This window comes from Brienomyrus brachyistius, chromosome 3 (genome assembly GCF_023856365.1).
Source record: "Brienomyrus brachyistius isolate T26 chromosome 3, BBRACH_0.4, whole genome shotgun sequence".
In the NCBI taxonomy this organism is placed as follows: Eukaryota; Metazoa; Chordata; class Actinopteri; order Osteoglossiformes; family Mormyridae; genus Brienomyrus; species Brienomyrus brachyistius.
In genome coordinates this window covers 18578898-18592179 of record NC_064535.1, presented here as the reverse complement: position 1 = coordinate 18592179, position 13282 = coordinate 18578898, and the positions used below count along the sequence as shown (strand labels likewise).

Genomic DNA, 13282 nt, shown 5'->3' with positions numbered 1-13282 from the left:
GAGTCAACGGTCACCTGCGGGCCCTACAGATCGAGTTGCCTGCTGTTCCCCAGGCTTCGGCTCAGCGGTCGCATTCAGCTTCGTCCATGGCGCCTCGTTGGCTAGCGACACCTTTGCCTCTGGCACCTCATCGATCACCTGTGGGTTTCTTGCCTGTGACTCGTTGGTCGCCTGTGCCTAGGCTGGCTGTGGCTGCACCTCTGCCTGCCACAGCTACGGTTCCCTCCTCCCCTCCGCCAATATTCCCTTCGCCTTCCTCTTCGCCTTCTCCTCCAGCCCCTTCGCCTTCCTTGCCACTCTCAGTGTCCTCTTCAGCTTCTGCCCCGGCCTCTTGGTTGTCTGCTGCCCCTGCAGCTTCTGCCTCACGCCCGCCAGGGGACCCTCCAGCTACCCATTGGCTTCTTTGCCCCCTGCGTTTGCTTCCAGTCCTTCTGTGCCTTTGTTCCTTTCTGGTGCCTTTGTGCCCCCTGTGTTTCCTCCACAGGTGCCTCCTGTGAGTCTGTCTCCTGGTATTGTCCCTCCGTTGTCCCCTTTTGTGTTCCGGGGTTCTGTGTTTCCATCTTTGGTGTCTCTGTTTGTCTGCATTCCTCGTGGTTTGTTTGTTGTTGTCTGAGTTGGTTTTATTGTGTTTGTTCTGTGTGTCAGTACTGTTCCCTTTGGTCCGTTGACATTGTTTCTTTTGTTTCTTCATGTCCTCGGTCTCATCTTTCGCTCCGCTTGGGCGCACCTTTGGGGTCCTGTCCTGCCCCAATCATCTGCTCCTTCTGTGTGCTATGTCCCCTCGTTAACCTCGTGTGGATTCCCTGTGTTTACCAGCTGTTTCCTGTTGCTGTTATTAGTCTTGTGTATTTACGTCTGCGTTTAAGTTGGTTTCCCCAGTCCAGTCATTGAGTGTTTTACTTGCTTGTCTCTATCCCTTGTGATTAAATCCTGTGTTCCCCGATTTTCTGACTGCTGCTCCACGTCCCACATACGCTGTGACAGTAGTACTGTGTTTGAGTTTTAAAGAGTTTTTCACTTTCTATGGGAGTTAATGCTGCTGTAGCTGACAAATGTTGTCAGTAAAGGTAACTTGTCTAAATTTATTACACATTTATTACTGTAACACAAAATTAATTGTTATGTTCTAGAAATGTTACATTTGTTAAAATATTTACACATTTATTTTCTTGTAAATAAGTACCATCCTAATATATAAAAGGTGCTTGTCACATAAGATTCAATGCAAAATAATATAAAATGTACAATTTGCTCTATTAATACATCATTTCATACGTCATTTCTTGAGTGTTTTTCATCCAACCACTAGGTGGCGAAATAAATGATGGGTATGAGTAACAATAGAAACTGCAGAAATAGCCTCACACATTGCAGGTACCTGTGGCACATCAGTCCCTTGGATCGGCTAGTGTGGACGTCTTGAGTGAGAGTGAAAGGAATAGTCCCTCAGAGGACTAATCTTAAAAATGGAAAAGAGGAGAACACTGAAAGGAAAACATGGGTGTTTTCCTTTCAGGAGACTAGCTTATCTGGTCATTGCAGCATACATTTTCTGCGTTGGTTGTTTACTTGGGCTTTCAAGTAGCTAACTGAGTTTAAGTATTTCACTAACTACAGCAGTGGGACCATCTCAGTTAGCACAGAAGTGGCCAGACGTTTGAAGTGAGATGGATGACCTCAACACTGCAATTTGGGTCCAGGACAGAGGACCACTGGACTAACTGATAAATCTACATAACATTTGTCTATTTGCCTTAAAGCACATGTGGAGCAAGTCAAGTATATTAAAAGAATAAAATGAAGAAGGTCAAATTAGGAGCAGCTGGAATTTAAATAATCCAGTGGAAGCTTAGAACAGTGTGGGGAGAATGATAAAACAGCAATATGGGTGTGAGTAAAATACTATTCTGCGTGTGCTGGTATGACAGGAATGAGAGTCTAAATGTAGGCAAGAGCCTGAACCACCTCAGCATAGAGCAATCAGCAAGCTCATGTCAAACTCAGCTTGCCAGACCACTGATTTTCATTGCTCTTGTATCTTTTTAGTGGGGCATATTCAGACTTTGCTATCTGCTTGCTGAAGATTACAGTGTATCACTTGTTTTTGCTTCTGTAGTAACGTTTTAAATTTAATGACTCGTGCCTGTGCTCATTCTCAAGTCACTCTGTCACACCAACAATACAGCCTGGTCAATGCCCTGTCCTCTTAACATAAAAGCTTTTTAGGTGCGTATAACATTCTCAATCACTCCTCATTCAGTAGGATAGTACTAGTTAGTTAAGAGAAAACGTCCCCTGACCAGGTACAAATGATACAAACACGACAGAATACAAAAACGGAACAGGGTCACGCTGGTGTATTTTTATTTGAATTAAAAATACAACAACACAAACCTCTAGCTTACAGACAGTCGATTCCAGGGCAGATTCCTTATTACTCTTTTCTGCAGGCACACACGAGGATGGAAGGTGTTATGACCGAGATGTGCGGTAGGGCGATGGTTTCTGACCGGCATCCGCGCCGCATCTCATCTTCCATGATGCAGCCGACTCACTGCGGAATCGGAAGCATTCCTCTCCACAACAGCCGTGTGAGCCAGTAGGAGAGGCGGGACGAGGGGCAATCCCAAAGTAGTACTTAGAGGTCCCCACTTCCTTTTTTGGCTGGTAAATCATCCACAGTCAACGAGAGACTTTCGCTACATGAGCGAATTAGGCATAACGTGATTTAAATGTGTAGTTTAACATTCAAATAACCAAAGGGAAGCGAGGCTAAAGTATCGAGGAAACTGTTAAATGCATAACTAAGCTTTTTAACACCCAATGTCACAGACTGCGAAGTAAGCAGGAGCGGGATTTTTTTTCAGACTGCAAATTTTAAGGGTCCTGGGAGTCATCCGGAAACGAATATTTAAGGACAAGATGAGCGAGAACGATTCTGCAATAGACCACATGACTACAGGTAAAGAGAATCTTTAAGCAATGTAATTTTGATCGAAGATACTTGCTAGCAGGACAGAGTAGATACCCGCAGGAGGCGTGCATATTTTCTACCATTTGCCTAACTGTAGTTTCTGATTTGCTGTAGCGTTATTTCTTGCTTAAATCTTTTCAGAAATCATTATCTAAAAGTATTAAGTTTAATGTAAGGATCTTTTATGTGGTGTTTGATCGTGGCGTGTTACATGGCATTAATAGTCAGTTTTTCTTACCCATGGCGATAGCTAATACATACATAACGATTTTCTTAGACAGTTTTTTTAATTATTATTTTGCCGCTGATTACCCAAGAATACTATTAACTTTCTGAAATAACTGTAAACGCTTAGCAGGAACTTATTGCTTGCGTGAGACGTCACTGAGCCCAAGCAGCGCATCGCAGGCGCAGAGCTTGGTCACGTGACGAGCCCCCGGGGAGTCCGATTCAATGCAGCAAAAGCCGCTCGCTGATTTCGGCAGGTAAAACAGCGCTGGGATGCTCTGTCCCTCATTAAAGCGTCGCAGAATTTTCCTCTCCCTGTCTTTTGCGTATTGCTAATTGACCAGCATCGTGTATTAATACCGCATTTCTGTTTGAACGTTGCAGGTAAGCGTTAAATTTTGACTTTCATGCAGACATGTTCATATTCTTTCGTCGAATTATCGGCATAGCTTGAATAATTGACTACTGTACATAGTACAGTAAATGTACAGTGGTAATGGTATCAGCGAACCGTGATCATTTTGGAATAGTTATAATCTGATGAGTAATGACTGCAGAGGAAGCTGTGGCATGTCCTTTCGGAAGGACACGGTCAATCCCCCAGCTGTCATGATGTAATACGGGAGGGGCGCACCTTAATAGCAGCATCGTGGGCTGTAGAACGAGCAAATAAGCTTCTACTTAAATGATGAAAAAAAATGAATGACAAGATTAAAAGTGAAACAAAGAAAATGGTGAGTGCCGTAGAAAAAAAATGCGTAGTAAGGCGGCTCTCCAAAATTCGTGCAATGCCAGTTTTCAGTTCTTTAGGAATGTTTCTGTTGTTTTGCAAGGCCATCATATTTTCAGGAAGTGTTAAATGAGGCAGTGCGACATTAGCCAGACAGAGCATATTAGCCAACTTGTGTCATGAAGCGATGGAGCAGGCGTGAGGCTGCCGCAGTTCAGCATGCCTGGAGACGAACGGCGAGTGCCTTTGCTGACGGTTTACTCCTCTTATTTTACTTTTTTTTTCTAATTCCCCAGGACGTCATACTGTTATGGAAATGTCTGCCCATATCCTGTTCCATACACCAATTGAGCCCCAGTCTTTTCATCTATCAACCCAGTGTAGTGGAATGAAAAAATGCCAACTTGTTTAGCTTCTTTAATGGACTGTAGGGCACGCAGTAGAGATCCACCGATGCACACTGCTTTGGTTGGCTTTTGGTAAACGCTGTGCAGTTGTGAACAGCCCCCTTGGCTGGGTGAGCCTCCCTTCAGTCACCCTCCAATATTTGCTACACCATTGGGTTAGGCTTCATTGGCCATCTCCCAGTGAGAGGTTGCTACACTCCAGGTTTTTCTTAAGCTAGGTAATTGTCACAGAGATGTTTGCTGTTCAGCTGACAGAATGTGTGCCTGATTTGTGTAGCTGCCTTTTAGCTCAGAGATACATGGGCATGCCGTAACCATGTGGGAAGGGACAGGTTAAGGACAGGTCAGGAAGCTTTGAAGGTCATTCATGCTCTGTTGTCCTTGGAAACCACTAACCCTGAGCGCTGCAGGGACCAAAGGCCATCGCTTTTCGAATGGTAGTTTTGTTTATACTTACAAATAAAGCATGAATACTGATGTATGAGCTGCTCTTTCTTCCTGGTTTCTTCTGGAGTCTCCTTGCTGGGGAAGGGGGGGGAGGGGGGTGGGTTTGCAGCTAGGATGAGCGAGTCACATTGGCTCCTTTTTTACTGGAGCCTCACTGTGCTGTGATCATGAGGGATGCTATAAAATGATGAGTCAGAAAGGTTCCAGTTTCAGCCAGGTGCCCCCCAGTGTCTGTGCAGTTGATATGGAACCCAGAGGCCCCTAGGGCAGGACGAACTGGCCATTTTACTGTCTTTTCTGAAGGTCGGCACATAAAGTGCAAATAGGCTGCAGTCACACGTAAAGAGGAAATGCAGACTACATCACTCAGGCTGCACAGGAAGAATATACAAAATGAGACATTGTTTATGCAGTTATAACATAAGTTTGTGTTAGTGAGACTTTAACTAGATCACCAAAGAGCTTCCATAATTTTTTATGTTGATGAACAGCACTTCTTTTTCACTCTACAAATGTCTGAGCTGTTTGTGCAGATGCTATGAACTAAACACATCTCTAATGCAACGAGAATAGGTGGTGTCTAATCCGGGGCTGCTGCGATTAGTCGATGTAGTCGATGACATCAATGCTGTAAATGCATCAACATCATTATTTGAAATCGATGCATCTTTTTTATGAATTATTTTAATGAAATTACATTTATGATTTCTAAAATGTTTTAATTCATCATAAGAAATGTTTTTCTTCAATATCACTATGTAATTAATTATCACAAAACAAAAAGGTGGTTTGTCCACTGTTCAAAGTTCGATGGCGTATCACAGCGGCATGAGCGCTATGCACGAGAGAAATCAGGGGCTATTCTGGATGATGGGCTGCTAGGATAGGCGAGACCACCGGAAGTGTTGTTCGGTTCATGTTTATTAAATTCCCATTAGCATGGAAGGCTTTGGGGGCGGTGCATTGGTACAATGGTTAGTACTGTCACCTCACACCTCTGGGACCAGGGTTTGTGTCTCCACCAGCATTCCAGGATTGCATGTTCTCTCCGTGTTGTCGTTGGGTTTCCTCTGGGTGCTCCGGTTTCCACCACAGTCCAAAAACATACTGAAGCTGATTGGAGTTACCAAATTGCTCATAGGTGTGCGGGTGTACCCTGCATGTGTTGGCACCCCATCCTGGGTTGTTTCCTGCCAGGGGTGTTTCTAGCTGGCGATAAGATCAGGGGCTAAGTGAAGTTTACCTGGGGATTGACTTTATGTTTTTTTTTTGAAGGAAGATTGGCATTGGAGCTAAAATACTTGGGGCTAGGGTTAAAATACTCGGCTATAGCAACGTCCATGTTCCTTGTCTTGCGCCCATAGCCCCTGGGGTAGGCTCCAGACCCCCCAAGACCCTGAATAGGACAAGCGGTTTCAGAAAATTGATGGATGGAAGTTTTTTTTAATATCTTTTGTCCTTATAACTGTTGATTGATAGTGCCGGTGTGTGTGTTTGTGTGTATTGGGCTTGTTAGGACCAGTGTTGTTATCGTAAACTAAATCTGAAAGGAAAATGGAGAGTAAATTAAAAAAAAAATGTAATTTGAAATAAAAATGAAAACTATATTTACCACAAGAAAGTGTCGGACTTTAATCTACAAAAACCACCACCACACCACCACTGTCTTTTTACCTAGTTTAACCACAATGTCTCCTCTTTTAAAAGATGTTAAAGTTTTCCTTTTCTTCACCGCAACTTCAGTGCTTATAGCTTCTATGATCTACCAAAACACTAGAGCTGGAGATTTCAGGTCCAGAAAGTACAAATCCAGACCAGGATTCTGTTTCAACCAACCAGTTGAGCGCAAAGAGTCACAGTCACAGAGTACTCAACTGGTTGGTTGAAACAAAATCCTGATCTAGATTTGTACTTTCTGGACCTGAAATCTCCACCTCTGCAAAATACATGAGGCATGCTCCACTAACAGAATTTACTAAGCATAAGGATATGCCGAATGTATACAGATTACTAACTTTTGGGCATCACAATACACATCTCATTAATATTATAAGCATACTATTAATCTGCTTGTTGAATTCTGGGCAAAAATGATGTCCGTATAGTGCCGAAAAGCCGACATCCATTACAGTACAATCCCAATATAACGGACTTTAAGGGACCTGGCAAAACAGTATGTAATATCCAAAGTCCGTTATATCCATAGTTGCTGTATGCCCAGAACACAACTGCAGGACACCATTTACTCATGTCACACCCCAGCAGACACACTTGTGGTATAGATTATTATATTCCACATGTAGTAATCCAACTTTAGCAGACCAGATGCGTGAGATATCACCGGCACGCAACGCACCTTGTAGGCAGAGCCTGTATGTCCGTCGTAGCCGAACAAAGCTACAGCTAAAAGCAGCCCTGGAGACCAAATTGTTTGTCTGTTATATGCGAAATTCCATTATATGCGAGTCCACTATATCCGATGCTTTTTCTGCGTGTTCTTAAAGGCACTCGGCCAGGACCAGCGGACCTCGTCCGTTATAGGCTGTATTCTGTTATAAGCTAGTCCACTATAACGGGATTTTACTGTATCTAAAGCCCTTTGATGACACACAGTTTGTTGTTGTCAAAATAAAATGTAAAACTTAAAGTTAATGTGATTTTCTGGAGGAAAATTAATTATTTAGATTAATCAACCAATTGGTAAAATAATCGCTAGATGGATCAGTAGAAGAATAGTCGTAAGTGGCAGCTGTAGTGTAATCACAGCTTCCAGCTGTTCTTTTCCTAGAGTATGAACAATTCTAGTATTATAAGAAAGCAGAACCTCATTTGAACTACATGTGGTTAGGAAATTCCAGTGCTGGTCAAATGTCAGCTGAATATGCTCTTCTGAGTATCTGCATAGCATTCAGCAGTCTGTGTAGCACTGCAGTTGAGAATGACTCTGTAGCACAGGAGGTCGCCCTTCACACTCATCTTCGACGTAGCATTACAGCAGATGAAGAACATCTGATTTGTGTTAAGATACATACTGTTTACTCTGTAAATTATCATCTTAGACAGATCCAGAGAAATAGAGGTGATTTGTTTTTATACATGTTTTTTAGTGTTACAGCATTACCACTTTTTCATGTAATGTTAGTAGTACTGAAATACTTTTTCTTCTTATATAGCTCTGTTTCACATTTTCAGAACTGTGGGTCTCCACTTTCACTTTTCAGAAAGGCAGATACTAGAGTTGCAGTTCCAGAGTCCGGACTTGGATTTGAGTCCGGTCTCCAGTCTACATATTATTGAACTCAGTCTTGTCATGCACATAGGTGAATTTTTATTTGGTGTTAACACCCGTAACTCGAAAAATCTTCCTGAATAATATTTGTTTTACACAGAAATCTAGCATTAGCTACCCAGCTAGCTAGAAAATATCTTATAATTATATTGTTGCACTTTATTAACCTGGTGTCCACAATTCTCATTCTTATACTTCGTAGACCTTGGTCTCCAAAAAACAGTCGGTCAGTCATTGTTCAGCTTCTCTGGAGTAGTTATGTTTCGATGTATTAGGGGAGACTGGGGAAAACCGGTAAGTTTAGGGTAAGTTTAGGCTTGGGTGGTATCTAATTTTTCATACTGTTATACTGTCCATACATTAGATCATGCTATACTGTATTTTGTGTATTTTCAAAAGCAGCACTACTCTGGTATTTTGAAATCTTGGCAATAAATTTGGGGTCCCCACGAAAAAAGAAATTTGCTGATTAAATCCCCAAAAATAAATATACCCCTATTACGCGAACTCCACTCAAGCATAGGCCAGTTGAATGAAATTCAACTCCAAGAATATAGCACCTTTAAATGATGTTATGCTTGCTGATGGTAGCTACTAGCTCGGTAGTTGTAAATCTCATGTGACCCCATCACAGCGAGACCCCATTGTGCACATTTAAGGCAGAAAATACTCACAGCAGTTGCATTTCTGAAAATCAGTATGTTGTGAGTCCCAGTCATGATAGATATCATATATAGTGTTACTCAGTTGTTTGTGCACTTTAAATTTCAGTTCAGTTTATTTTTACATATCTACTATAACAAGAGTTGCCTCAAGGCGTATTACATGATTCATTTACAGATACATTTCTACATCATTTATTGGGAGTATTTCAAAAATAGGAAAAAGGGAAGACAAAAAAATTGGTAGTCAGATTTGGTCTCAAATTCACCCCACTGTTGGACTCAGTCTTGACTAAGGAGGACTGAAATATAACACTCGCAGGTACTGCTGTGTATCATAAGGGACACGTTAATGTGTTTTACACGTACATTTAATCTAGTCTTTACAGTGGCCACCTGAGTTTGCAGACACATGTACCTGTTTATATTCAGTCGCACACATTCCAACAGGGAACGCATTACTGACTGACTGAGTCAAATGCTTTTAGGTTTCTCCAGTTATTGATTTTTTTTTAATTGGTTTTGGTCCTGGAATGTGAGTTCAAATGCAGACTTTGTAAGGCTCAGCGAAACCAAGCTGCAGTCCAATTTCTGCCCTGCTCTCTCCTTTCATGGCAGTTTCTGGTCAAGTTGATTGCTATCTAAGCTTTATCAGCTATCTGGCACTTGTCAGACTTTTGTAGGTCTTCCAAGCCCAGCCATGGGCTGTGACAGTTGGAGAATGTGTCAGGGAGGGAGGGGATCTTTTTCTACATGCATATCATCAATCCATTTCTTTGAGAAACATGTTGAAGTTCTATGAAGAACTTTTAGTGGTGGAGGAGGTGTTAGGTGACTGAAGGCATTTGTAGAAGACGCTGCAGGATGGGCCACGAGATGATCCTGAGAAAACCCTAGGGGCCACCACCGATTGTTGGTTGGTGAAGCTCCAGCCTAACATTATGATGCCCGATAAATATTTGATTGACCCTCAGTACCTGGCAGGATAGCTGAATGCTGAAGTGAGATTAATCCTGCGTTCGATTATCTCTCTCTGAGTCGGAACTCAGATAAAAACGTCACGAAAAATGTCACTTTCCGTCGGAAACACGCCTCCTTTCTGACACTGATGTCAGACAGATTTTGTTGTCCTAGTTTCCCCTGTGACGTCATTTCAACATGGCGGCTTACACAGTCAACAGTAATTCTGTTTTATAAATAGTTAAAATGTTTATTTTGTCAAATGTATTAATAGTTATAATTGCACGTGGTCGATTTAGAGAATACCATATCATGACCGTAAACAGTATCCTAGCTTGCAATATCAGATTTTTACCAGACTTGTTAGTGTCTTTGGTTTGTTTGTAGTTTGTACGCCTCTCGAAAAAGGAATATCGCTATGAATATCTATAAAAATATTTTATAAAGCTTTTAATGTGCTTTGACTAGTTTGTGTTTCTTGTTTGTTTGTCTCTTGGAAAAAAAGAATCTTGCTCCAAATCTGCTAAAATATAAAGCAACACACAACAGCGTGTTCATGGAGGCAGCCATGTTTGTTCCGAGATGTGTAGCTCGAACGGGAGATTGGTCGGACGTGACATCATGTACCTTGGAATTTCCGACTTCCAAGAGATAATCAAATGCAGGATAAGTGCAAGGGGGTGGAAACCTTCATGAGAGCACAGGCACATGAGTGACAATGGCTTCTGCCTGCTCGCAATGGGCATGTCCGTCATGCCACCAAACGCCTTGGGAAGGTCAGTGAATCCGGTGCTATAATAACTGTAATGTGTTGTATAGAGCTGCAAAAAAAAGATTATTCTGATAGTTAATTAGTCGTGATTAGACGAACAACTAATTGATTAGTTGTGTCATAACACAAGTGGGGGGGGGGGGTTCCTAGTTAGTTTTGCCTCTGAGAATTTGAAATACTACTTACCTAATGCCAACCAAGCCTATTAACTAGTCGCTTTAAAACTGTTCACAGAAGTTTTTCCATTTTGCCACGCTGCTTGTATTTGTGGTGTTTGCAATATATCTGCCCCTCTATAGGTATAGTGGAACATCATTACTGTACGCATGCGCAAACCACTACCATCTGCATCCACCCATAAATATAGCATGTACACATGAGTTTGCGCACACAGCCGTGCGCGGACTGTAATGACACGCAGAAAAGTGAAGTATGGACTAGATCTACCACACCAGTGTCAACGTTGCTAGTTGGTATTGTCACTATTTACAATTTATTACAAAACTGCAACCATTGATGACAAATAAACTATTTAATTATTGATTATTATTGATTGTTCGATTATTGATTAGTTGTTGCAGCCCTAGTTGAAGGCAGGTAGGATGCAGGGAGTACTCTCTGGCATGTTGAAGTGATTTTTATGACAGTAAATCAGGAAACGATGTAGCAGAATATATTCTGTCATCTACATGTGTTTCTACATGACATCTGCCGGTGCTTTGAGTTCATACTTCGAAGGGGACATACATAACAAGGTAACATGCTGTGTATTCTGTGGGGTCTGCTTAAGTATGGCAGCCTCAGAAAGCTCAGGGTCCTTGAGGGAAGGCTGATCAGTAGATGAGAGGAAACATGAGGCTACTCCCCTCGGGAAGCTCCATTTGTTCTAGGTGCTGCTGGGGGTAGGAGATAAGAACCATCTGTTCTCAATCAGCCATTAGCTCCTGGTGCTGTTCACATGGACAAAGCTCCATTTGCCATGTCACGCCTTAAAGGTGGAACCTGGAAATGAATCTGCCTTTTTGATGTGTTTTATATACACAGTCAACACACTTCTGTCTTTAAATGCACCCGGTTTGTGGGTCACAGGGTCCGCTTATCAGTTCTGTTCCCAGATGGTTTGTGCTGAAGTTAAGTAGTGCTGTGCCATTTTAAAGTCACTGTAGGATCTGGTGGTTGACCAGGTTGAAGGGTAGCAGAACAGCTCCCTGTCCCATCTCTATGAGCCCACGTGTTCAATGTGTGTGTGATTGATTTAGAGACGTTCAGAGCATGCCCTTACCACAAGATAGCCCAATGAAATTAATGAAATGTGTTATATAATATTATTTTTGAGTCACAATGTTTACAGTTAATCGGTTGACTAATGCATAACTTTTGCAAATAATATTCTCAAATGGTGGTGACTGTTGCAGAGATAACCAAAGTTTAATTTTGCCTGAGTTCATTTGACTGCTGCTCCTTTCTCTTTTGGAAGCAAACATTTTATATTTTCTTAATATAAATTGGCTTAAGACCTTTTTCTCTTGCTTGGCTAGGAATTTTGAGGGGGATGAAGGTAAGGATTTGCATTGAGGGCTTAGCTTTGTTTTTCTGCTTTTAGTGTCTTGTATTACCGGCATTGTTCACTCCACATAGGGCATAATGGAGAATCCTGGTTCATTCAATTTGCGAATGTGTGGTTAACATGAGAGGCCTGTTTCATTCCGTTTTGCCAACTTTAATGTAGTGCTGCACAATTAATTGTGAAAAAAATGCGATCTGGATTCACACCTCTGTGTAATCTCATTTCTAAATTACAATGGTTCTTCTGCCTTCGTCAGCTAGATCAAAAGAAGCACTCCAACATTTCCCCAGAGTCTCAAGCAACCCATAATTCTGCATTCTCTTTAAAGGACACTTTGTCACTGCACCAGGGACCTTAGTTTTGCTACTTCAAGAAGGTAGCAAAAGTACGGTACTACAAGGTGTTGTTTTCCACTGGCGTAAAAAATTGATACTGGCGCCGAATGGCATTGCAGTGTGGGGCGGGATATTTTGTACTGAATTTGAAAAATGGCTGTAGTGTATTATAGGGCTGGGTGAGGTGCGATATTAATACCAACCATTAATACCACCGCTAGTCAGCTACATTAAAATAAGGCTTTTTCTTATTTTCAATTCTGTATGGACATTATGCCGCAAGGGGTTTAAGTTTTGCTAAAACATTCTTACTCTGTCATAGGAAAACAAATGATCAAGTTTTGCAATTGTAATTATCATTCCTTTTCAAGATTATCTAGTATATGTTTAAAAATCAGTTTAAAGTTTACCCCCGCTGGTTTTGCATGAGCGCTGCATGTGTTCTCCAAGACAATCATCATAATTTTCATCCTTGCGGTTTAAATTACTCATAGATGGGTTTTTGAGAAGTTTGTTGAACTCCTTTTTGTTATTATAAACACCCCAATATTTATTACAACAAAATCACATTGCAATATTTTTCCAGTACCGTGCTGTCCTAGAATATTAGAGAAAATGCTTTATTTCTTTTATACAATCCTGATCTCTCGTTCTTCCGACCAGATGACAATTAAAGCTTGGGTCACTTATTTTATTATTATTATTATTATTTTATTTTATTATTATTATTTTCTACCTTGTTTATGGCTGTTTTCTGAATTGTATTGCGTTTCAGAGGCAGGCTATTTGCATAACCGTTCAACAAAGAAAGCTTTCCACCTCAAAGTACTGAAGTGGCAAAGAAATACTCCTCTGGCACCGTTGGTACTGGGACTTCTGGTATGGTTGTACTGGTTACCCTGAATGGCCAA

The 13282-nt window shown here is 41.6% G+C and overlaps 1 protein-coding gene across 7 annotated transcripts in view; it reads left to right on the top strand.

The window, feature by feature from the left end:
* Positions 1-2395: 2395 nt before the first annotated feature.
* The window catches only part of hspa12a (heat shock protein 12A), a 48156-nt gene continuing 37269 nt past the window's right edge, over positions 2396-13282 (top strand). For 2 of the 7 annotated variants that reach the window (XM_049008775.1, XM_049008773.1), the window contains exon 1: positions 3452-3586. Coding sequence is in view for 3 of the 7 variants with exons in the window: in XM_049008769.1 (XP_048864726.1) it covers positions 2923-2962 (40 nt within the window). In the remaining 4 variants the exon portion in view is untranslated. Of the gene's footprint in view, positions 2963-3285; positions 3587-13282 lie in introns of those variants that run through there. The other 5 variants (XM_049008769.1, XM_049008770.1, XM_049008776.1 and 2 more) reach the window with 5 other exon arrangements.